At 36.8% G+C, this 25,538-nt stretch overlaps 1 protein-coding gene across 1 annotated transcript in view; it reads right to left on the reverse strand.

Annotated features, from left to right (window-relative positions):
* Positions 1-13,869: 13,869 nt before the first annotated feature.
* The window catches only part of lhfpl6 (LHFPL tetraspan subfamily member 6), a 63,977-nt gene continuing 52,308 nt past the window's right edge, over positions 13,870-25,538 (reverse strand). The window contains exons 3-4 of the mRNA XM_007572395.2: positions 20,928-21,026; positions 13,870-14,653 (exon numbers count right to left, since the gene is read on the reverse strand). Coding sequence (XP_007572457.1) covers positions 14,535-14,653; positions 20,928-21,026 — 218 coding nt within the window. The 3' untranslated portion in view covers positions 13,870-14,534. The remainder of the gene's footprint in view (positions 14,654-20,927; positions 21,027-25,538) is intronic.

The following is a 25,538-nucleotide window of genomic DNA, read 5'->3' on the forward strand; positions in this document are numbered from 1 at the left end:
CCCGTAGTTAATGCTTGCTGGTGCACATAATGAAATTTGACTGAGTTTGAATGCTTAGCAGAGAAAAACTGACACATTTTATTAGTTTCTACACGTACTACGCTTGAATAGATACCAGCTTAGAGATTTGTAGCTGCAAGGCTGAGCTCATGTCAAAAACCCTGGCAAGGAAAAGATAAAGGAAAGACCAAACTAAGCTGAAAACAGAGTCAACTAATATTCAATCCAGTTGTTCAATGCAGTTATATAGAGCCATTTCTCAACAAATGTCATCTTGAGGTCATTTTAATCCAATCATATGCATATTACAATTGAGAAAAATATATTAGGAACTTATGGAACCATCAGATCTCTGATGTATGAAATTTAGGTTGAGCATAAATAAAATTCAAACATAGAAAGAAGCACAAACAACCCACACACCCCCAGATCACAACAGGTGGTTCTATGCAGATATCAACAAAAGTTGCTGAATACAAATGCATTAAAAAAATGTATTAAATCATGAATAATTTTAAAGTTCACTGTACAGTTATATCCTACTTTCTGTTAATCGCATAATATCCCAGTAAAACACAGAGAAATTGAAGGGTTTTGGTAATTTTAATACCCACAAATTTAATGTGTTTGAAGAGCGTGATTGTATAAAGACCTTGGTTTAATGAGTGTGTGTCGCTGTTTTGATACTGAGGGAGCTTCAAAATGCAAAATAACCTCCCTGGTTTCTGCTTTTGCATAAATGACGAATGAGTCTCAGGAAGCAGCTGTGGGGCAATAAGGAAAATTAAAATAAATGAAATTAAAATCTACTGTAGAAAGAGTTTCTCAAGCAAATCAGGCTCCAGTGGTTTTTAAATGATACCCTGGCAAGTATTTCAGAGCCGTTTATGGATATGTTTGTGTTCAGCTATAAAAATTTAATCACTTTAACAGGACAATATACGTACAAGATGTTAATACTTGCAGCACTCCAGCCTGATAAGATCCTTCTGTCTTTAAATTAATCATTTTAAAACCATTTTCTTTTATTTTAATGTAAAGTATATCTTGTAAAATTAAAAACATCCTACAAATCTTATTCATAAGAGCTTAACACTTTAAAATACCAAAGGTTCCATCTCCAAAACTTTAAGAGTGAACACACACATTAACAAGCAGAGAAAGCTGCTGTTATTAATCATTTCGGTTCGGTTTTATATACATATTTATGTGGCTTCTTGAGATATTGCAGCAATATGCTGTGGCAACTCAGGTGAAACATTTTAATGTGTAAGACAAATTACTTTAAATTTAGGTCCTGTGGGAACTTAGATAAGGACAGCACGATGTGAGAAGCAGGGATGTTTGATATTCACTGATACAAAACACTTTCAGGGGGAATACAGAAAATGTGGCCTCACTACAAATCACCGAGCGCAACTTAAAATCGATCAGGGGCTCAAACAAAATGAACAAATAAATTCACAAAACGCATGAAATCAATCAGAATAATCCGCAGTGAGGCCACGGCTTATTGGGATTCAGAGGTTCCTTTATATGACATCCTGTTGTCGTACGTTTTTAAAGAGGTTCATTTTACTCTGCTGAATAAAGACTTCAGAAGATTATCTTTAATATGGCTGCCATTTTCATTTCACTGTCCTCCATGTTGTTATTGGATTTATTCATCACAGATTTTTGGGGCCTACAAGTGAGATGAAAACACTAAACCTGCACAACTTCTACATGGCTAGTAAATGTTACATACATTTACTGTGTTTAGATTATAATAGTGATGCTACATCATCATTTTACACTTATCTTACTTAAGTTTTTAGGGGTTGCTGTGTGGATTCCACTGGCAAAGGGTTAAATAATTAAAGGAGTGTCATCAGCTGTATTAGTAGTACTAACAGCAAAGGCAGCAATATTACAGCTAGCTGCAGTAGTATTAGTAGAAGTGTTGTCATGGTTTGTAGGTTGAGAAAGGATCGGAGCTGCAGGTGTGTGTGCAGATCAAAGAACACAGACAGAGAACAAGTTGTACAATAGACATGAAACCAACAAAGAACAGTGAGAACTGGTGGGCGTGCATACTGGGGAATGAGTGTAGAATGACATTAGATACAGGTGAAGAAATTAGGAGATTGGGAACAGCTGTGCAAGGGAGCAAACTGGCAGCCTGAGGGAAGGTGGCTAATTAACACTAAGGAGCTAAACTCCAAGACTTAAATAAAACTAGAAAGCATAGCGGAAAGAACAACACTGATCTAAGAGAAAACAAAAAATCCAGTATGACAAAGAACAAAACACAAGAATAAACTAATAAACTAAATACAAAGAAATGAACTCATACGGTAACACCATTAGAACAATGATGAACTCTGTGAACTGAGTAGAATAAGGCAAGAAATAAACAAATAAAAATGACAAGGAAACGGTCAAAACACAAACGCATTGAAAAACAAAACAGTGATCCAAACGTGGTGATAGTAGCAGTTTAGTATTTGTAGTGATTATTAGTAGTAGTAGTCACCAATAGCCATCCTAGTAGCAGAAGTAGTAGTAGAAGTATCAATAGTTGTAGTAGCAGAAGTAGCATTACGGAAAACAATAGCACAACCTAGTAGTAACATTAGTCTGAGTAGCACCACTATTTATTTATGTTTTTTTTTGTGTGTGTTTTGTTTATTATTTTGGTATTTGAATCATTTTTGCCTCTCCCAGTGTTCCTTACTCAGACAAAGATTAAGTCCTTTTTATTGAGATCCTCAGTCTTTTCTAGTGCTCTGCTCTTTGTGTTTTGCACTTTTATTTTAGTGTTAAACTTTCACTTTAGCTCATCATATTCCCAGCGTTTTCAAGCCCTGTAGTCTCTGTTATTTCTCGGTAGATTCTTCCGTTGTCTCTCTGTTGAGATAGCGCTTTTCAAGAAAATTCTATGGACTCCTTTTGCATTTTTGTTTCTTTATTTGGAAGTTTATGAAATGTTCACTTGTCTCTCACACTACATGCCTGTCACCTGTCGATCTCAGTACTTCAGTCCTTTTCAACAACATAGATAACGACAGCATTGTGAAAGGAGGAGTGACAGTACAGCACTAGCGGTGGCAATTATAGCAGTCAGTGAAAAGCAGTATTTTAGTAGTACCAACATTTGTATTGGTGCTATTTTCCACAGTTGCTGCCAAAAGGCTATAATTTTCTTCTTTTTTTTTAAATTTTAGTTAACACAATTGAAGCAATTATAAATAATTTGAAAACATTCAACATATGAAACATATGTGACATTTATCAACTAAGCTGAAAAACACTTGCGTAAGTAAAAACACTCTTAAAGTAAAACTTGGTTGAATTTGAAGTTTCTTTGTGTTTAATCCAATCAGTCTCTTTCCTTTTGGTATAAGTCTGTCAGCATCACACATCTTCACCTTTCAGTTCTCCTGATCAACAGGACAGTGAGGTCGTCCTATTGATCCTCACTGTCTCTTTCCCGATCTCTTCCACAAAATTTTTTTTGTCAAATTTAGTTCAAGATTTGGTCTGGGTTATTTGTAGATTCAGATTCATGCATGGGCTCACAGCGATGCTGAAAAATAACACCAGTGTTCATCTTTCCAGCAGACACCTGGAGGTTGTGAGTCAGACTGACTGATATGTGAATGTGTTCCTAATTTCATCCACCTTGACAAATAGTTCCATCTGAAAAGGAATAAGCCATATCGCATTATATGAGTTCTGTTGGTGATAATCAGTGTTATACTTTCATTGCAGGAAGAAGCTTCTGTATTGCCAAGCCACAGAGAAAAAGCAGATAGTTTTCACATACAAATGTTAAAATAATTATTGAACATATTTATATTTTTTTTCTCAAAGCAAATTAGTCCTTTAATGACGTTATGTCTAAAAAAGAGAAATACACATAACACTGAAATGTGCTAAACACTTTGTACAAAAGCCTTTGTTGAGAAATCACAATCTTGATGCCTTTTGTGTGGAGAACATTGCCACATAAATTCCTCAGACAGTTTTTCTTTCTTTTTCTGAAACCAATTAGAAGTTTACTTGGGTGTGTTGGGACATGTTCTCTTTAAAAATCCACATTTGTTTCATGTCGATATTCTTGTCAGTAATGTAACAGTAGATTCATTGAGCCATTCCTACTTAAACTAAATGAAGCCCATGTGATGTAAGGAAGCCCACACCATGATGTTCCCACTTTCACATTTGTTCAAATATTCTGCAGCAAACTTCAAGCGTGAGTTCGGCTCAGTGGAACGCTTTGTTATTAGTACGTTCTGCAAAAAATGACTTATTTTTTGCAAACTTCTCCGTGCAGCACATTGGTCTTGAGAAACCATTTTTTTAAATTTTTTTGGTGATTAGAAAATATTAAACCAGCTGATGATGAGTTGCACATCAAAACACAAACACTTTCTAAATACTAATTAATTCCTGCTGGTTTCTTGACTTTCTATGCCTGTTTTTTTTTTGTTTTTTTTTTGCGTGTCTTCCGTGTGTGTTAAACATGTATTCCTTTTAATCTTTCACTTCACAAAATTAAGTGAATATTCTTTGACCGCTTTGCATGCAAACATTAACCATGTTGTTGTACTAAAAATGTATTTAATGTAAAAAAAAGTTAAGTTTAAGATATAATTAAGCAACACCAGAAACCTCTGCTTTTGCGGTAAGTATGTATGACAAACAGGATTAAGATATCAGAAACGTAGATAAACTAGTGTTTGTGATAAACTCTGTACACACCAGTAGTTGCAGAAATGTTTATACTGGAATTTACTTTTATCAAAGACCACCTAGGTGGAGGAACTCAGTTTGAACAACAATTTAAAATATGTTATCAAGTTAAAAGCAAAAAAAGGAAAAAAAAAAAAAAAAAGAATCACCCATACCTCAATGCTTTTGTTGCAGAATAAAAGCCCCAGCATGTTTCTCGTGGGAGGTCTCAGTTGTGGAGAATGTTGATAGCAGAGTTGATTACAACAAACAGAGATGCAGTGTTGTACCAATTTTTAGATAGCAGTTTAGAATGTGCTGGTTGTGCAAATCTTCTCTGTATAGGTCTCACATTACAGCCTGCCAGGGTCCTCAAATTTTATCGCCCCTAATTATCTTGTGTTGAAGCACTCTATGGGTTTATGTTCTTTGAACAGAGACAAGGCTGTGCAGTGGTTTTTAACAGTCCAGTAACGGTCAGTGTTTCATGCAAAATGATGATTTTGCTAATAACTTAAGAAAGCTTACAGTGTAGACTACCAAGAGATTACATTTTTGATATTTAATATGGAAATTACTACACTTCCATAATAAAAAAACACTAGACGCTGCTGCCTCAGTATGAATTTAAAATAATAATAAAAAAACGCTTGATCGATCAGACATCTCTAGGTGAAGAAGGAGAATGCTTCTCATCTGGCCCTCGACATACCACTCCTCTATTTGAAGCAATTTGGAGAGTATGATGAAATAAAGTGGTGAAGAAGAGGAGTGAGGCGAAATGGAGGCCTTTGGAGATTTGGTTGTTTATCTCATCCTGAGAAAATTGATGTGTTTTTCATGAAGTGGTCCAGACGCGCAGCCTGCAGGTTTATTTAATTACAGTTGTCAGAGACAAAATGTCAAATTAGCAATGTACAAACCACACAGAAACATGTGTGGTTAGATGTTTTTACTGTTTAGAGCAGCAATAAAACATTTCTAGCAGTGTTTTATACATCATCCTCTAGAACATTTATCCTATTTCATATGAAAGCCTTAATATTGAGATATTTATTTATTTATTTTTTTATAGTAGCTGAATGATTTAAGCCCCCCCCAAAAATCCTTATTATGTATTGAAGGACTTTGAGCTGTTTAAAGGCTTTACAGTGTTGCTAAAAGTTTTATAGCTCTTGAACTTAATTTAAGTTTTTTTATTTTATAACTAGAAAGTTCTCTATATTTTGTGAGCATGTTATGTGATAATAATTCTTAAAAATAAAAGTCTTAAATGTGTGGTTCATTTCTAGTCAGCTGTCCTAAATTAATACCGTACTTTTAAAAATTACGTAGGAGAAAAGTAACCAATAGATTAGACAACAGCATACTAAAAATAAAACAAAAATAAAGACAAAACACAAAACAGCAATAAAAGCCCAAAGCTTTTAAAAGTAAAGTTGTTGAAAGTTTTTACAAGTTTTGCCGATTTTTCTTAATTGCATATAAGGCTGAATTTTGACGGGGCCATTGTTACACATAAGCACGTGTTCATGTGAACCCTTCCATTGAAGTGATTGCTCAGGGCTGGCCTTCTTTAGGCTCTTCACAGTCCAATTAATTATGAGTCAGAAAGTTATGATTAGTTCAGTTTTTGCCTCATCTGACCAAAGCAGTTTTCCAAATGTTACCAACATGGGTTGTATCTGACATTCTGTGTTTTCTCCCCAGAAATGGCTGTTATGTTGTGATGATGATGATGATGATGCACATCTGCATTTGTCCTGAGAATAAATCAGTCAGTTGATTATTTGCTAGTTAGGTCACTTCTAGTAGTAATTTAGTTAGAGGTATCAAAGTAAATTGAGGAATGGTGAAGAAACTACGTGGAAAAACTTACATTACCATTTGGAGACTTTATAGTGATTCCATGTCCTTTATATTTCTGAATGGTTTCACATCATACCTGCGCATTAAAACCCAGGCTGTACCATTAACCTGTTAGCTTAATGAGTGTTCGATTTTTGAGAGTAGGATAAGGCTGCTCAAGCTCAATCTTTCTTGATTCCCCTCGTTGGTAATAAGCCTGGCTGGCTGGTGTGTGTGTGTGTGTGTGTGTGTCCCAGAAATGAGGATGAAAGCAGCAGGGTAGGACTTTCAACACAACTATAAAGTACTTGGCCCACTTGGCAGTCAACTGGAGTCAGTTTTTGCCCGATCCTCAAAGCATTGCATTGTCTTTTGATTTGATGTCTTTTGTCTGTGCCAAACATCTGGCCTAGTTTCAAGTCTCCAGCAGAAGAAGCATAACAAAAATATGATGCTGGCACCACCAGGTTTTTCCAGCACATTTAAGAGTTTTATTAGGTAAAAATATAATTAAATAAAAGTTCCAATGTTTTTTTTCCTTCCCTTTCAAAACTATGTGATATTTCATATTGTTTTATTATGATAACATAAAACACTGGTAGAAGTCATGGTGCATGCCTCTTGTTGGAGGTATAGCTTGGGGATATATAGATTGATATATAGATATATAGATATATATAGATTGTCATGTGAGGAAACTGTGGAAAAAGTTCCAGCAGCATGAATACTTTTTCAATGAACCATGCCATTTTATCATTGTTTCCTGGCGGAATGACTCATGCGTTTAGGGATGCTTTTGGACAGACATCCTGGCATTTTCCCGGAGAATCCTGTGGAATAAATCTGAATTCATTCCTCTGTACCAACGATGTCAAACCGTCCTGGCTCAGACGTAGGCAAACAGAACCAAATCCCAGTTCTTTAGAGAGCAGTGGCTTCCTCCCATTGCACCCCAGCCATTCTTATCATTGTTTCTCTGTGTTCTCTCGATGGTGGACTCAGGAATATTAACATCAGCCGACGTGACAGAAACCTGTAGACACTAAGAAGTTACAGAGGAATGTATTTGCACGATTTAAGCCTGAGAGTGGCTTGTTTTATAATCTGCTCTCAGTCTTTTTCTGAGATCTTCCCTGGTGCTGTGACTAATTTCCATGAGCTGGAGTTATGTAGATCACATAGAGACATCGCTTCGCTTTAACTAATGGCGACGCCAAATGACACATTATAATTAATGTAATGTTCAAGAGTGCTTGACTTTCGTCCATAATTGCTTGATATCCAATTAACCTGCTTAAAAGCTTTTTTCCAATTAAGTTGCTTTAATCTGCGTTGGTAAAAATACAATTATTATCTCTCTTGCCCTGCTGCTTTATGTGAGACAGTTTTATTTTAGGTATCTGAGCCCAACAACAGAGGACCAGAACATTGCGTGCTCAGAGCTGCCTCATCCAGTCCCTATCTGCAGCTGAAGTGCTCTTGAGCAGTGCACTAAACCCCAAACATCTCCCCAGGTGCTGCAAATGCGGCAGCCCTCAACTCTGGGAGTCTTCACTGCCTCTTTAGATCCACTTGGCTGCTCATTAGAAGATTTAAAAGTGGTTTAAATGCTGTGATGAAATACAGTTTTTCTTGACATACATTTGATCTTGATGAGTTTGTGATTATGATGTAACAACATGTAGAAATGTGTGAACATGTTGAAAACCACTGCAACTGTGAGATAATTACTATTTTCTCTAGGAAGACACTTTATCTTAGAAGAACAATTACATTCCTGTTGTTTTTATTGTTTTGGTGTTACTTACATCGGCCCATTGACACTTCATAGCAACTTTCTGGCCACTTGAATGAAACTCTGCAATGACTGGTGTTATTACAATGCTCTGAACATTGCCTCCTGTCAAAAATCCCTGCTGACATCGTTGGATCTCCGGTGACCTAATGCAACGAGCAACATCACTTCACTCAAGCTGGAAACACCTGTGTGTGCACAAGTTCTTTCATAAATAAATCGTTGCGCTGTTGAAACGGAGCGTCTTACCCTGCTCAAAAATTCGTTGCAAGTTTGCCCTTTACCTCTATCTAACTTCAAACAAACCGCTAATTTAGAAATCCTGCTCACCACCAGCCTGCACGTCCCTATGGGCGAACCAGTGAACCTTGAGATGTAATCCGTCCAGGCTATGCGTATGTGAGCTTTGAGAAACAGCCTCTGATTCTCGTTGCTGAATTGGTTTGTCTGGTGTGTTATAATAGATTCCATGTACTTTCATGTCTGTTTCAACATGCTTTTGTAAATCAATAATTCCAAAAAAATAAAGCTAAACGGCAGGTATTATCAAGGGAAGAGAAATACCTGCCGTTTTAAATGGCAGGTATTTAAAACGGCAGGTACTAAATACCTGCCAGTAGGTTTTAAATGAAGCAGGTTTTAAATGAACTCTTTCCAGAGTGGAAGTGTGTTAAAAGTGGTCATGTGTGCAGAGTGACGATGCTGAAACCAAGAAGTGCTTCATAGGAAAACTGGATAGATGATGTAATTCACACAAACGCCTCAGATTTGACTTGTTACCCACCGAAGCTGAGTTTTCAAAAGTCCCTTCAAGTTGTCCTTGTTAAACTTGTAAATCTACGTAAAAAAAACATTAAATGTTTCACTTTAATGACTTTCTTTAATGAACGTCTGTTGTAAAAAAAAAAAAAAAAAGTAAGCAAAAACATGTTTCTCCAAATAAATCTTTTAAAATAATCCATGACTAATTGTAAACTGAAATACTGATCACTGAGTTAAAATGAAATACTTTAGCTGTCTTTTCATTCAATGGATGATTGTATCTCAGACATTTTGAATGACAAAACAACCTGAATTATAAGTTATATTTATTCAGGTTACAATGACAGTTTGCTGAATTTTTTGGCCTCTGTCTTTTGTCTAAAGAATGCCTTTTGAGTGTAATCTCTACTCATAAAATGTCCCATTTTATCCCATAGTAGTAAAGGTAAAGTAGAAATAGTTCTAGAATTTTTAATTAGTTTTTCTGTCTCTTTAAAATCATTAGCAGTAGGACTGTCTTGTAATTAAAAATAGTTATTCTTGATTATATTGAACTATACAGAAAATAAGATCAGTGTACAGGGAAGGAACTTGTAGGTATGAGAATAGTTTAATGTAATTTAGTCATGCTATCCAAAGACAAGGAGGAGTGAGGATGCTTATGTTGTTTTGCAGTGGTTGTTGAGTGAATCTCATTGCATTTTTGTGTCATAATAAAAACAAAAACATGTCCTAAAAGGAATGAAGTTACTAATTTATTGTAAGCTTCAAGATTTTATCCTTTTTTGAGTCCCAGTTACTGTGATTCAGTTTGTTGTGCATGAGTCACAGCCTGTACGTTCAGCCACTTTATATGTAAATAACTTGCCAGGGGATGTTCAGTAAATTTCACCTGTACTTATTTTTTTAAATTTATTTATTTTCTTGGCCACCTCAGAGAGAACGTCAGCTCAGCCTTTTCAACAGAGCATAATTCCTAATCTGAATTGAAAGACAAATCACATTTGAGTGCAATTAACTAACTATCTATTCAATCCTGTGACATCCCAACTTGTAGATATGGATAAATGAATGTTGAAAGGTAAAGATCACAAAATGTTTAAGTTCTAAATGGTTACTATTCTGGTGTAATATTCACTTTGCAATTTTAATAGCTTTAAGCATAAATAGTTCAACATTTCCCTTTGAGCAGATTGGCCTTTCAGAGCAGCAGGGGAACAATCAGGCAGAGGCTGTCAGGCAGGCTGTTTATGATTCTAGTCATAGAATCATAAACACCATACTTGTATTACATAGGACTTTCCTTATACTTCTTTTTACTTTTTTTTTTTTTTTTTTTTTTTTTACAATTTTTTCATTTGCAAATTGCTTTTAGATAAGATCCACTTGTTCAGGAAATGTTCTTGTAATATTGATTGTTGCATAAAGTTTCAAATTACCATATTTACATCATCATTGAGGACAACTTAGAGAAACTATTCAGAATTCTATTTAAACAATAAATCCAGATTACAAAAAGTTTATTTCTAAACCAGCCTTCAACAATCCTAACAACATTAGCATGGTTGTGGACACGGAAAGAACTACAGCATAGTTTTAATTTTAGTTTGTTAGGTTATAGTTTAGTGGTATCAGATTGCAGCTCTGTCCTGACTGACACCACAAAATTTGACCACATCGCCAGAGTCCATAAATCACTACACTGGCTTCCTGTTTGTAATCTGATGTATTTGAAAATTTTATTGATTCACAGTGGATTTAATGGTCTGAATAAATTGCAAAGCTATCAAATATGAATCGTGTGTAGACCAAAACTAAACAATGGCAACATTTAGTTGTATCCCTCCCATCTATAGAACTAACTTTCTGAAAACCTTAGATTCAGAAGCTACTGCAAATCAGGATGGAAAACTGTTTACTGCAGCTTTCTAAACTTTTCCTTTATTTGTTTAGCCTTTTATTTATTATATTTCTAACTGACGAGCAAGTGTACTTTCAATGTACTTCTTTTTATTGTAATTTCCTTCACCTTTGTTCCTGTTTTTCCCTTTAAAGCACTTTGAAGTACATTGTGTTGTTATGATCCGTAGGTGTTTGAATGTTCGGGTTCAGTTACTGTCTGCTTTGATCATTTCTTCTTTGTTTATTTTCTTATATTTTTCTATTTTAGTTTTTTCATTGAGCAAAACACAAACAGTTCTCATTGTTTGTGTTTTGGGTTTGTTTCGTTAGATTCGTATTTATCTCTGTCTACTGTTCATGTTTAATGTCCTGTTTCATTCTCTTTGTGACCCGTCCCAGATGTCAATTATTTCTCCAATTGCCCCAGCCTGCTCCCTTCCCCAGCTGCATCCACTCACCTGTAATGAGCTCTTCTGGTCCCTTTAGTCATTTCCGCCTCTCCTTTAGTATTTGAGTTCCTCTTTCCCCTTCTACGTTTTCTGGATCTTTTCATTTACTCCATGTTTCCCGGTTTTGTTTTTATTTTCTTTATTTTCCTGGATGTGTGCCCGGGTCACACATCCAGCTCCTGATGTTTTCTCATTCTCATTTTAAGTTGATTTTCAGTTTCATTATTAAATACACATCACTATGGTCCTACTGAGTCCTACATTTTGGTCCTTCCTCACACTCGCACATCATAATGTGTAGCCTGGGATGATGCGAGGCAAAAACATATGTATGACTTAACTTTATATATCTTAACATTATTGATCTTATCCTTCACCTTAGGTGGCTTTAAACGATGATATAAAATTTTGGCTAATATGAAGCAATATTCTGAGAATAAAAGAAAGTTCATGAGCTATTTGCAAAGCACTAAACAGGGAACTCTGACAACATGGCACCCTTTTAAAAATGTAAGGCTTTGTACAGCTAATTGAGTCTCTCTTCAACTTCTGTGTATCACTCAAGAGGGAGCAGGAGGTTGGTTGTCTGTTTTGAACAGCATAAATTTGGTGATGACTCAGTTCATTCGTCACAGTTGACTCTCCAAACAGACACAAATAAAATCCTGTTTTATTCTTTGTATTGAATCAGAGAAAATAAACTTTTATCTAGGATTCATTTCATTTCAGGAAATCTTAAATATAAAAGAGGATTACAGGCCTGTTGAGCTTGTGATTGGTCTTGCATGAAGAAAATGAAAGGAAGAAAGGAAAGGAGGCGTATTAAGTAAAAGTGACTTTTTGAGACTAGCGACAGCAGCAATTAGCAAACACCTCAATCTGCATGTCTGCTGAGCTAAGAATGGAACCATTTCTCAAACCATTGCTCCTATGAACCGCTGTAAATGACTTAATGAAAGAGCATTGTTATGATGATGATGATGATGATGATGATGATGATGTTATCCAATAGGCGAAGTGTAGGCGCTTCATAGAGAGACAGAAGTCCAATTTTGAGGAGTCAATTTATGAAGCCAAATTTCTTTTAAGTCATGTTTTATATGTACAGCACTTCTGTAAGGTAGCTGAATCATAGTTACTTGATTGTGCTATAAAATGGTACTATGTGCCTGGAAAATACATATTGCTCTTTAAAATGTTTATCAACTAAGACAAGGTTAAAAGTGATGCCTCCTTTTTAAATCAGATAGTCATTTTAAAGGACAGGTCTTTTAATAAAAGGAGACATAAACATCTCTGGGATGATCTGTGGATGCAAGAAATGTGTGGTCCTCCCTACAAAACCAAATCATTCTGCCTAGAGTAAACAGATTCACTTGTCAGTCTCCATTCAAGACTATTCCAAAGGAGTTTTGATGTTGCTTCATGAGAGCAGCTGTACTTTCAAGTTTGCACACATTTTGCATGTTTTAATACAATCATCCTCCGAGTTCTCACACTGAAGGGTTTGCACCCTGTCAGTCTGAGGTACGGGGTGTCGGAATCAAGGAGTAAGCGCTCCAACTTGACCCCAATACGTCTGCCTCTGCTGATGAGGCAGCTGGTTGACTCGCTGCAACAATCGCTGCTGATATCAATCAGCGCCGTAGATCAGAGCGAGAGGGAGAAGGAAGCAGAATGCAGAGGAGCTGTGCTAACGTATTAAACATCAGAGCGTGCACCCAGAGATATTTCTCAAGTGAGAATGGAAGGGAGGGGTGCGCGTTTCCATTTTCTGCTGGATGCTGAGCATTGTGAGAAAATGGAACTGCTAATGAGGACCAAATGCATTGAGAACAGTTGCATTGTAAACGAGCTGACTTTGTGTACATGCAGGCGGGGATAAGGTGTTTGTTAATCAAAGGAGGAAAATATCGTGGAGGAGTAAACAGCTGAAAATAGAAGGTGAAGAGCTGGGTGCAGCTCGCTCCTCTAATGACACATACAGCCGTGGTAACAGCTACCGAGGGGTTATCGTTGTTATTCCCGCCATGCATTCGGGTTCAGGAACTGTGAGATACCCCCTGACACTGAGCTGGTAGGCTGCTGGGCGCAGAGCTGCTCAATTTCCCAGGGTGTGATTACATCGCAAGCTTTGTCTGGACCACTTTGGGGCTTTGAAGTTGAGAAACCTGATCAAAAAGGCAAATTCTCTGACTAGAGGTCATGAGATTTAGCTAATCAATAACAGGGAAAAAGTTAGATTCACAGAGCTCTCATATGTAGCACATGCTCCTAAGATAAGGAAGTTGTGGGAAAGGCTCTTGAGGAATGCGAAGGCCTTCCCCATTTTGCTCCAGGGCGTGCTTTAGTCGCTGCAGGATTTGTGGAAAAAAAAAAAAAACACACACTTGAAAGCAGGATTTAATTAAACATTTATTTACAAAACGAAAAGCATGACAAAGAATAATCTGAGAGTGAATACAAAACACGTGATAACATGATAAAATACATTACCATACACATTGTATATCTTATGAACGTGTTAAATAAACTCTGCTTAAATGTCTGATATTTGAAAATAGGCTGAGCCCAGGGAGAGAGGCGGCCAATTTTCTGGACTGCTTTACATTATTACAGGTATTATTGCATTTCAGGTTGTTTAAGGCAAGAATGGGAGACACAGAGGAGGTGGGAACACTTCAGGAGTAATGAGGGAATATATTTTTATGCTCTTTACAGGCCACACCATCATGTTAAAATTAATGAATTGAGAAGATATAGATAACAGAAATAAAGGAAAACATAATGTAACAACTTTACTAATATGCTTGGTCCATACATCTTTCATTTAGGAACATCTTTTAAGAGAAGTGTTCAGAGCCATGTGTGTGCTGCATTATGAAACAGTCCCTGCAGTCGTCGGATGAGACGCGTCCCCAAGATTGTGCAGAGCACCGTAATGACTTGGCGTCTGCGGTGCCTGATGTGCTGTACTTGTCTGAGTCCACACGGCTGGAGTCCCCTCCCATTTGTCGTACCGCCCCAGGTCTCAGTCTGTCCCTTTCTCTCCGATTCTCTTGTCAGTACGGGTAATGCTTCTGCTTCTTCCCGGCAAAGCAGGACAGCCAGGTGCAAAGGAGCATGGCAGTGGCCGCGCCCGCCCCCGTGCAGTAGTATGCCCAGCCGATCTGACAGGAACCTGCAGAGCAGAGCAAGGGATTAAAGGAGAACATTATTATTATTATTATTTTTTTTTTCGGTCTTGATTTCAGCTGCCTGTGAAGTTGGGTAGCTTCTTCGATGTCAGATATCTAAGAGAAAAAATATTGGTAGATTGATAGATATTTTCTGAAAGTTGTATAACTAGCAGGAAAAAAGTAAACACATAAGTAAAAACTTTAGCATAGCATAATTTGATGTTAATTTTGTCCTAGTTACATGACTTCTGCCATATTTCAAAGGTTTGTTAAAGCAGTAAAACAATGGTGTTGTATTTCTGCTCATGTATTACATGACAGATGGTTGGAGCTTTCATAATGATGGTGCATAATAAATGAATAATTTTTCTGCTAGTATATATCATGATGTATTACAGATGGGCCAAGTGGAGAGTTCCCCACCACATTCACATTAATTATGTAGAGCCTGCACCTTTTATAATGATGTAATAGACTCTCTGCTTCAGATTTCCTGCACTGCAAAAAATTCAACATAATAGTTGTAGTTCAGTTACAGCGCTGAACTAAAAGTTTCACAATAAAAAAACACTTATTCTTCCATCCTGGTAAATGAGATATAAGACTGTTAGTATTTAATGTTGAGGTTTAAGTTGATCTATTTATATACACAACATACACTATACTGTATTTTATAATCCCGAAAACTATAATGGTCATTAGCAAACAACAGGATTTTAAAGGTACATCTCTTTGGATATTTAAGAGAACATTGGGGAAGGAACATTATACATAATTTTATGATTTGGTGATTATATTTATGTATGTTTTTAAACTGCCTGTGAGAGTTACATTGCTAAAATTAATTGTGTCACTATATTGATTATTTTCCTAGCAAACTGTTGGAAAATCTATTATTACAAAAAAAAAAAATCAAACAAATAAATCAAATTTTTGACAGGTGTGCTGACAAAAATTGCTGAAACTGAAAGATTCCCTGCCTCAAAAATTGCTGAAACTGAAAGATTCCCTGCCTCTTAAACAGCAGTTAGAAATCTTTCATTTAAAAAAAAAAAAAGCATAATATGGTATATAATCTGTGTGGTGTGTCTTGGGTATAATGTGGAATATGTTTGATCATAACATGTTAGTGTGAGTTGAAAAGAATGGAGCCAGATGCTTAACATTTTTTGTTCAGGCAGCTCCTACATTTCCCTCTTGCTTGTGAGAATCATTAAAACGAAAGTAAGGAGCATAGCTTAACCTCATTCTCCAACAGCTTGGTATGTGACAAATTACTGTAAAGGACGTTTAGGAATGCTTCTGAAAGCACGACGTTACTGCAGCATGTGGAGGTAACTTTTAGAGAGGCACGTTTGGAAAAAATACGCAACATTCGCGTTTGCTTTTGATATGTCGTAATTGCTGCAACAACTATCCATAGCTATCTTGCTCATTTCAGAATTCAGATGTTTTGTAAAAAATGGGACAGATTAAATGTCTGACCTCATACCAACACATCTGTTGTATTAAATATTGATTTTAGGCCACAGATCCATCCACCAATCCAACTCAAGAGTCTTGTGTTACTTTAAGTAATATTTTTGGCTACCTGAACTGTGTTAGCTAAAGTTGATGCATGCATAACCAATAAAATATACACCATAATGTTATCATCAAACAGAGATGCTTCAAGAAATTGGCTAAAACTTAAAAAACGAATCTTTTCCAGTCAATAAATATGCCAAACCTAAGAGTTTTCAGGTTACACCAACAACAACAACACACTTCGGTCCCAGTGTTGTTAGTAAGTGAAGAAGACTCAAATTGAACTATTTTAAATACGTAGCATGTAAAAACCTCAGTTTAATCTGACATATTCAGACATGTTTACAAATTGTTCAAATAAAGAAAGAGAGAAAACGTTTCAAGCAGAAAGCAGAACACAAAACAGCAAAGTTTATGTTTTTGAGATTTTGACCTCTACTATTAGACATGTTAGATTTGAAAAGCTACATTCTCAAAAAGAATACAGCTAGACTGCTGTTTCGATATGACTAACTAACTAACTAACTAACTAACTAACTAACTGACTGACTGACTGACCTTCCCTAAAACTCTGAATTTCCATTTAATTAAGCTTTTCTGTGTTACTTCCCCTCTTCTCTCACAGAGTCTCATGGTGTAATGTCACCCCAGCTTATGAATATTTAATGATCAGTCACAGTTAAAGGGATTTGCTGAATTGCACCAACATCAAATAATATTGTTGGTGGATGTCACAGCTTTTCAGATCGTTTTACCAACATTGTACACCCGACAAAGCCTTGGAGTCAACAGCAGCTGCTTTTTAAAAATATCATAACATTGTGGAATCTGTTCTATGAGAGTGTCATTCTGATGCACATTCAGTAATAAAACTGGTAAATATAAATAATTGTGAGGAAATAGACAGTGATTTCAGCAATAAAATTGAAGTGTCTATGTGGTTCAATCATACCGACACCTTGACCAATAATTCAAGAGTAATGACCTTTTAAATATTTAAAATCAGATAGTGGACTTAGAGTAAAATTTAAAAAAGATGAATAGGAGTATTGCCAATTATGCAAAAAGCTTGTTTTAAAAGATAGTATGACCTCAAATTGGATGTAAATAGTAAGTATTGCATGAACAAACCCTGTCACTTGTGTTCTCAGTGCAGAAAAAACCTTCAATGATCAAATACAAGTCTCACAAAATATCACTTCCATGCCACTTGTACAATTATCTTTGCTACATTGTCACACTCCATAGAAAAATAATGGCCATTATTCATAAATATTTTTTTGTGTTTATGATTTTAAATGATCAGAGTGAGAATATTTCATTTACAAATACCCCGGGTGGTCAAAGCAGAGAGAAGTTTTTTTTTTTTTTTTAAATGCTTCTTCGTGTTCAGATCTTGAGATGCAACACACACATCCAGCGCTGGTGATCTCCAAAGGCATTCTGAACTGTCGTCTACACTCCTCATGATTAATAAATGAGAAAGAGGAATTAATTTGTGTGAAGATTTGTGTGAAATCTGCTGCTCGCATGGGACAAAAAAAGAAGAAAAAAAGAAAAAGAAATCATCAGCCTGTCATGTCGCTTACGAGAGCAACAGCAGCTACAGTCTAAAACAAGAAAAAATTAATTTGCCGGGAGCAGCAAATGACACTGTGAAGCAAGCATGCTTGTTAACAATAATGCTCAAACAGTCTGCTATTTCAAAGAGGAAATCACAACGTGAGAAATGGATACCAAACATAATTACTTCTGATGGCATGCTCTGGATTTATTTGGGAAGGTAGCTAATCAATGAATAATTGCGCTGATTAATATGGAGAAGGTTGTTATATATAGATCCCGTCAAATTCAAATGTAGACATATTGACAGCTGTTGACTATATGAAGCTGTAATTTGTTTTACACAACCTTTTTTTTTTTCTGCAGCGTTGGCTGTCTTTGAAAGCTGCAGACAAGGAGAACGGCTAGGAGAACAAGTATAATTGGTGCTTTTTGTCTTGTTAAAGGACACGGTGTTCACTGATCTCTCATCCAGCTGTTTGGGGTAATTTGTCATCACAATTACTGACAGAAGAATGTACTCTCATGGCAGTTTGTGTAAACCGATGCAAAAGTAAACCTATTGATTCATGTTCTAAAACGTGACTTTCTTTGTATTCATGTCAGGGAACATGAAAAGGGGAAGACAGGTTGTGGTGTAGTTCACGGTAATAAAGAGATACGGTGTTTGGAGTCAACCGACATCTGTCAGCAAGCTCTGCGTGCTTATATATCATCTATGAAGTTGTCTGCTGAAAGGAACCGCAGCCCATTTCCTCACTCAAAAGGCTGGTTAGCTTTAGAATTAGCGCGAGCCAATCATGGGTGGGTCATTCCTAATAAACTGACCTTTACTTTATGTGCCCTTTATGGTTTTCCACAAATATAACATTAACCTGAAAGTTCCTCATGTATCTAAAGCTAATCAGCAGCTGCTTAAAGGCCAACTGGCTTGCAGGGTGATAAAGTAGAAACTCCAGTGAGTAAACAAAGCACAACTTATGAGCTTGTTTACATGTTTATTCCCTCTCAGAACCTGCAGTCCAGTACCGGCTATAAAGTCTGCTTATCTTCCTTGACGTATATGAATTTCAGTAAGATGGTTCTTGGCTGCTGTCCAGAAACAGAAGTGACAACATGCAATTATTGCTGGCCTATTTGAGGTGAACTAAATATAGCAGAGTAGTCTGGCATGTCACTGTTTTCACCAAGGCATTTATTATTGCTAAAGCAGAGGTCATGCCATTATTTCCTAAACTGAAATTAAAGCTTTAGCAGGAATCAAGAGGAGTTTAAGTTATTTGAATCTGTCTCGACATACTGACATAATAAATATTTAGAAAACTTTTTTTTCTCCAAAAGTTACATAATGTAGCTTTAATTTAATGATGTAAAGTACGCCCCATTAGTCGGCAGTCACTTTTGATGTGAGAATGCAGAAAAAAAGCATTTGTAGATTTGCCACCTTAACATGATGGCGGGGGTTTGTGATTCCCCCTGCCATTATTGATGTTATGGTTTCCTTTATAAAATTAGTCTAAGAGAAAAGGTCCGAATAAGAGTTAAGGTTCAGAGATTTGAAGGAAGAAAGACAGCATTTGCACATAAACAATTGTGTTTATGATTCTGGGCCCAAAAATAAAGCCCACAGGAAAAAATGTGGACTAATGGTTGGTGTAAGTATCTTTCTGCCTTTATAATTCCAAAAAGCTGTGTTAAATATCTCTCTAATTGTCATGTAGTGAACTTCAACATTCACACTGCTGAATCTTGAACAGCAAAATAAATAAATTAAAAAAAAGATATTTTAAACTTGAGAATAATCTTTCTCACTGAAGAATGATGGACTTCAAATAGTTTGGGGATGGTCTCATAATCAAGATTGATAGGGCATAAAATTGCTTCTCTAAGATCATTGCTAATGTCTGTCCTCCGTGACATTCATTGCGTTTACAAAAAGCTGTTTACTCCAAGACAGCAAAAGACAAACCTCCTGTTTTAACAGACGTGGTCAGACAGATAATGGTCAGTTATTCATGTGCATTTGGTTAGAAGCAACTGTATATTCAAATGCAAGTTATCTTTTCCCTTTTTTGTTTTATTTTTGTTTAATTAATAATACAAATGTGGAAATTATTATGTATTTTTAGACAAAGTCAGATGTTTAGAAACTAGTAAGGGACAGATGTTATATTCTATTGAATGGGGATTTAATTCATTTTTTGAAGAAGTAGGGTATAATGGCACTGTCAACTAAAATAAGTTTCCTTTTTTTTTAAGTTCCAGCTGGGCACGATGGTAATTAAATGGCTGTTTCTGATCTGTGATGTTTCAGTGACTTGATGGTGAATGTACTTCTTAAGAAACATTTTATGTAATTTTTAACACTAAATAAAGGTTCATTTTTTTAGAAGCATAGATAAATATAATAAAGGTTTATATTGAACATTTCCAATGCTGTTGTGGAGTCTAAAATCCATTCACCATTCAAGTGTCTATTAGAAAAGACTTGAACAAATTACAGAATTAATTTGAGAAATGTCATTAAAATTCATCACATAACTACATTTCCTATTTAAACACATCCTGTTTGTCAATTGTACAATCTGAGCTCCAAATGTCGACTCTAAACACAGCCCAATCAATCCAGCCTAATGAGAAATTTCAAAATGGATTTTCTTGCGTTGTCTAAATCCTACTAAATATCTCTCCCTTTTCCCCTCTGAAGTTTGCTGATTGTGCAGTTCTTAATAAAATATTTAAATGAAGAAAAACGTTCAGCACTATTTGATTAGCATCAAATATAGGAGCAGTGAGATGAAAAGATCTCCTGCCTCCCAGGTGTCTGATAAAAAAGCATATTACTGTCTGTGAGTTAGACCTGATAATGCCAGCTGCATACAGAGCGCAAGTCGAGTTCCTAGTTATTCTCGGCACATATTTATAGCCGTAACCAGCAGCTCACCAGCTAGAGGAGGATCGGCTGACTTTATATCATGAATTTTAAGCAACAAGAAATCATGGCTCTACAGAATATGACAGCACGAGAGGCAGGTGTCTGTTTTCTGAAAAAAGAAAAGAAAAGGGGGTTGTGTGTCATTGGTCAGACACAATACATATCTCTTTCCGAGATTCTTCACTAATGGGACTAAAACACCCAGTAAGCACAAGACGAATTCATGAATTAATGAATTTGTAGTTTCTTACCCAGTTTAAACTGGCCGGAGCTGTTGCTGCAGGTCTGCTGGACTTCTTCACTGTCCCATCCCAGTGGATAGAGTGCACAGCCCGACCCAATGAGCAGACCTAAAGAAGAAGATGATGAGAAAATGATGAGGCGGCTGCAGTGGAGCAGCCCATCACAGGGGACTCAGAAGTATCACAAAACATGGCTGGAGGCTGAGAAGGCACAGCTTATGAAAGGAAACCTGCATCAAGGGCAGACTGTCATAATTAAGCTCCTGGAGGACGGTTGGCATTGCGTTATGGATGGATCCCTCAGGGTTTACATAATTTGGAAACCTTTCATTGATATTAATAAAAACACAAAGCAACATGTTGCGTTTTCAACATTGTTATTTCATTATTAACAGTTTGCAAAAGTGTTCATGCCACTTTGACGTCACGTTCAATTCTGAATATTCAATTTACTTCATCTGGATTTTATGTAGTCGACTTACACAAAGTATCACATAGTACTAATAATTTAGTTGTATTTTTATACACCTTTTTATAGAAATAGCATGCCATGAATTTATTTGGACAAGGTATTTTTTAGTTTCTAAGATAGCCCAAGATTGATTGGCTGAAGAAAACCATCTTGAACAACATGTTCTGTAGATTTACTGCCTCCCCTGACATAGTTGGCAGCAAACTGTGCACACAGTTTCCTATGCGTTTCTTCTATCTCCACTTGGCAAAGGCCAGATTGTTTGTATACATGAATAATTGTTGCCCTGTTAATAAATTAACCTCATTTCACCTAATCAGCAACTTTTTCTTGAACTGTCTGAACTACAGTGCAAGCTCCACTTTTGCGAATGATTTTTGTAAACTCTTTTCATTTCACTTCCCAGTTATGCACCACCTTTATTTGTTTATATTATAAAATTCCAACTAGATAATTTGCAGTCTGTATTTACAACATGTTAAAATGTGGAAAAGGTCACGGTTTATTTTTACAAGCAACAGGAAAAGGAAGGATTAATTTTTATTCTTTGTTTTGTCCATGCCAGATACCAGTTTGGGCACAGCAAGCCCTAAAACCCCCCCCCACCCCCTCCAAAAAAAAAACATTCTTTGTAAAATGACACGGATTGCGATTTCACACTTCATTCCATTTTTACTGCAGCAAAACAAAGCACTCCTCAGCCAGCGAATCATCAAACTCGTGCAAATTAACAGCAAACATTATGCAAATCGCTTGGCAATTTCTCACACAGGCAAGAGTGAAAAACACAAGCGTTTTTTTCCCCCGCTATGCAATAATTACTGTAAAACTCAGGAGAATCCTTGAGGGACTGCTTTATGTCAGTGATTAAAGAGACTTATGACTGTGCTTAAAGCTGCTCACAGAGACAAGAGTAAAATCTAGTCAAGGCCATTACATTAAGGATTAATATCCTCAATATTTGCCTGTAGCCAGGTCCTGACAAGTTATTCCCTGAATGTCAAGGACTGTCTCTTAAAATTATCCTGTGGGGGCCCCTTGTAGGTGGCTCTGCCATCACATTAGCCTAATCCTCTCTGATGCGTCTGCCCTGCTATCAGTTTTGGGATGTGAAGATGGCAGCTGAGGAGAAAAAAAAAAGAGAAAGAAAAAAAAGAAAAGCAAGAAAGCACTGCCTTCCAACATGATTAGCTGTACCATCCAGGGCTGCCTTATTACATCTAGACTTGATAAGAAGCAGAAATTAATCCACATGCTAATGGAGATGGGCCGGACAAACCAACTAACATCTGGGGCGGAGTGGGAAAAGTGAAAAAGACATCTGTGTTTTCTCCCTCCCCATCAAAGTCAAAAGGACAACGTGTTTCTGATGCAGTTGTGTGAGAAAAACAGAGTGTTTGACTGTGGTAGTGCTGCTAGAAAATCAATTCAGTGAAACTCTGGCATACTGATGAGAGCAAGGGGATATAAAACAGGCTTTGGCCAAGTCTATATCATTACAGCTGAGTATCAGCGGCGGGATCCAGGGGTATTCACATATGCAATAACTCACCCATTTCTCTTCAGAGCTTTAAGAGAATTTCAGATTAGTCTTTGCTGCACCCCGAAAAATTACAACATTTAGCTGAGCATGCAGGAAGAGTAAAACATAAGCAGAGCGCATTAATCCCTTGTTCAAGCAGCCGCCGTGTTATAGTGATAAACCCAACACCCACCATCCTGCTGGGTGGAAAAACACACATAAACAGCAATTTGAATATTTTCAGTTATATAGTGTGATTTAATGTGCTAAGATACAAGGTTGTAAGCATATAGACTGTAAAGCCAAAGTGATTACATATGCATGACTATTATGAAAGAAAATCTCCAATTCTCTTTTAAGTGCAAGACACAGATGCACCAGCATGTAATCAAATTGAATGTCTCTACAGCAATTCAGAGGATAAATAAAAACAAATGTGTGATTAAGAAAAATATTATGTAAGCTTTCAAAGAGCAAAATTTCCATTTCTTTAAGAAAAAAAGCTCAACATGTCTGCTGAAAAACAATCAAACTATTAAGTCGCTGTAGACACAAAACACACAAAAAGCAAATAAAAACTTTTTAAAATTGTTTCCAGATGAGGTGATTGAAAGCCAATTCTAAGAAATGGGACCAGAAAAAAACATCAGCAATGACGGGTTTAAACTTCTCAGCATCCCTGGGAAAGCTTATTATAGGCACTGGTTTGTGAATAAACAACTGTGGGAGAATGACAAAGAATTTTAATTCTATAAATGTCAAAAAGGCTTTAAAAAAGCACTTGCAAATTTTTTTATACCCTTGTTTAGCTGAGTTGGTGGAAATGTTTGTATTCTCAACTAACAGTCAAGGTCTGAAGCTGAAAAGTTGGGAGAGTTGCTGCTCTGGCATGTTGGAAAAAATTATCCTACTGATTGTCGCACCTAATTTACACTGCATGCTTCTCTGCTCCACTATGTAATGGACTCCACAGTAATTAGACACCCATTATAGTCAGGGAGAGCGTTTACACTGCCTCCACAAAGCTGCGCATGACAGCGCCATGTGAAGCATAGCCACGTCGCCATCCGTCAAAATTAGGACCGAACCTATTTTCCTGGACGCCAGAGCAAGTATGGAGTCCTGTGGCCTCCTGGCCATGGAATATTAACCAGATCTTACCCAAGCATGATATATGGTCACTTTTCAGACTTACGTGTGCTTTCTGGATGCTTACATCCTTGTTCTTCGACTGAATTTGAGGGGGTGATTGCTTCTGCTGGAGTATGGGGTGCCCAAGATTCTTTTAAGTGATACACAGTCCCTGTACAAGCAAAGAAAGACTTGTGTCTACATTCTCGGCACAAAGTTGAGTGTGTTTCCAGCGGGCGTTGGATTCTGTCAGGGCTGCCATTTCTCCCCAATGTTCCCTGTAGTTTTTCTGGACAGGATCTCAAGGTTTACTGTGGAGAGGCAGTTGTGTGGTTGGGGAACCTCTGGGCTCATCTTTGATTTTTACCTGTGATTTGGTTCTGGTTAAATCAAGCGAGGACTTTCAATGTATGGAGGAGTGGTTTGTAGTCAGAATGCCTCTTAATGGAAAAAGGAGGACTGTTTCCTCAAAGCAGGGGGTTGGTCTTTGAGTCAGTAGGAGGAGCTCAATTGCTTTGTTGACGATATAATAGAGTGAGAGTTGACTATGTTGGTTGGGCTCATGTGTGCAGTAATGCAGGTCTTGTATCAATCTGCCAAGATGAATGAGTAGATACTGTAACATGACTTATACATTTTACCTCTAAAATCTAAATCATGAATGAATGGATGGATAATTTAAAAGCAGAAGGAGAATTCTCACTACAACAAATATATTAGTCAATTTCTTTCATTTGGCAAAATCAGAGCAGGTCAGACTACAAACTGTTGCTGCTTCCAGCTATTTTAAAATGGGAACTCTCTGATCCTGCAACATTTGAGTGGGTGAAATCAATGTAAGGGCTCACAATTTACCATGACACCATTAAGACAGACAAGGCATAGAACAAATCACTGTGGGGGCAGACGAATAAAAATATGAACGAATCACTAAGGTGTAATTCAGGTCTGTGTCTAACGTGGTCCCACGTTCCTCGTTTGGCTTTTATCTGTTGGATTTATTTATTTTTTCTGGAGATGGATAAATCCAGCAAATCTCATCCTCCACACTCAGTATGCGGGTTATTGAAAACTGGAGGTAGGAAAGCTGCAGACTGGGATGTGGGGAAAAGATTAGAAAGAATATAAGACGTTCTTTCACAGAATGTTTGTGAGCCAAAATGTTAAAAACATGCAGAGCTCTCAGAAGCAACTACCTTTAGGCTGTGATTCTGCATGCACGCTGCTGTGCAGGGATACTTCCTGTCCTTTTCAGCAAAGCTGACACCAACACGCTACAATTTGCACAAAAGAGACATTTGGGGATTTGTTTCATTTCACGTGTGCTTGTCAGCTGCTGGAACACCTAAGAGTTTCTGTAGCCGTTTGAGTCACAAATGAGTGCAGACCGGGAATTTCTTTAATGGGTTTGATAACCCACCAAAACTCTATCTATCTATCTATCTATCTATCTATCTATCTATCTATCTATCTATCTATCTATCTATCTATCTAT

Source organism: Poecilia formosa, unplaced genomic scaffold (assembly GCF_000485575.1).
Source record: "Poecilia formosa unplaced genomic scaffold, Poecilia_formosa-5.1.2 Scaffold299, whole genome shotgun sequence".
NCBI classification, from domain to species: domain Eukaryota; kingdom Metazoa; phylum Chordata; class Actinopteri; order Cyprinodontiformes; family Poeciliidae; genus Poecilia; species Poecilia formosa.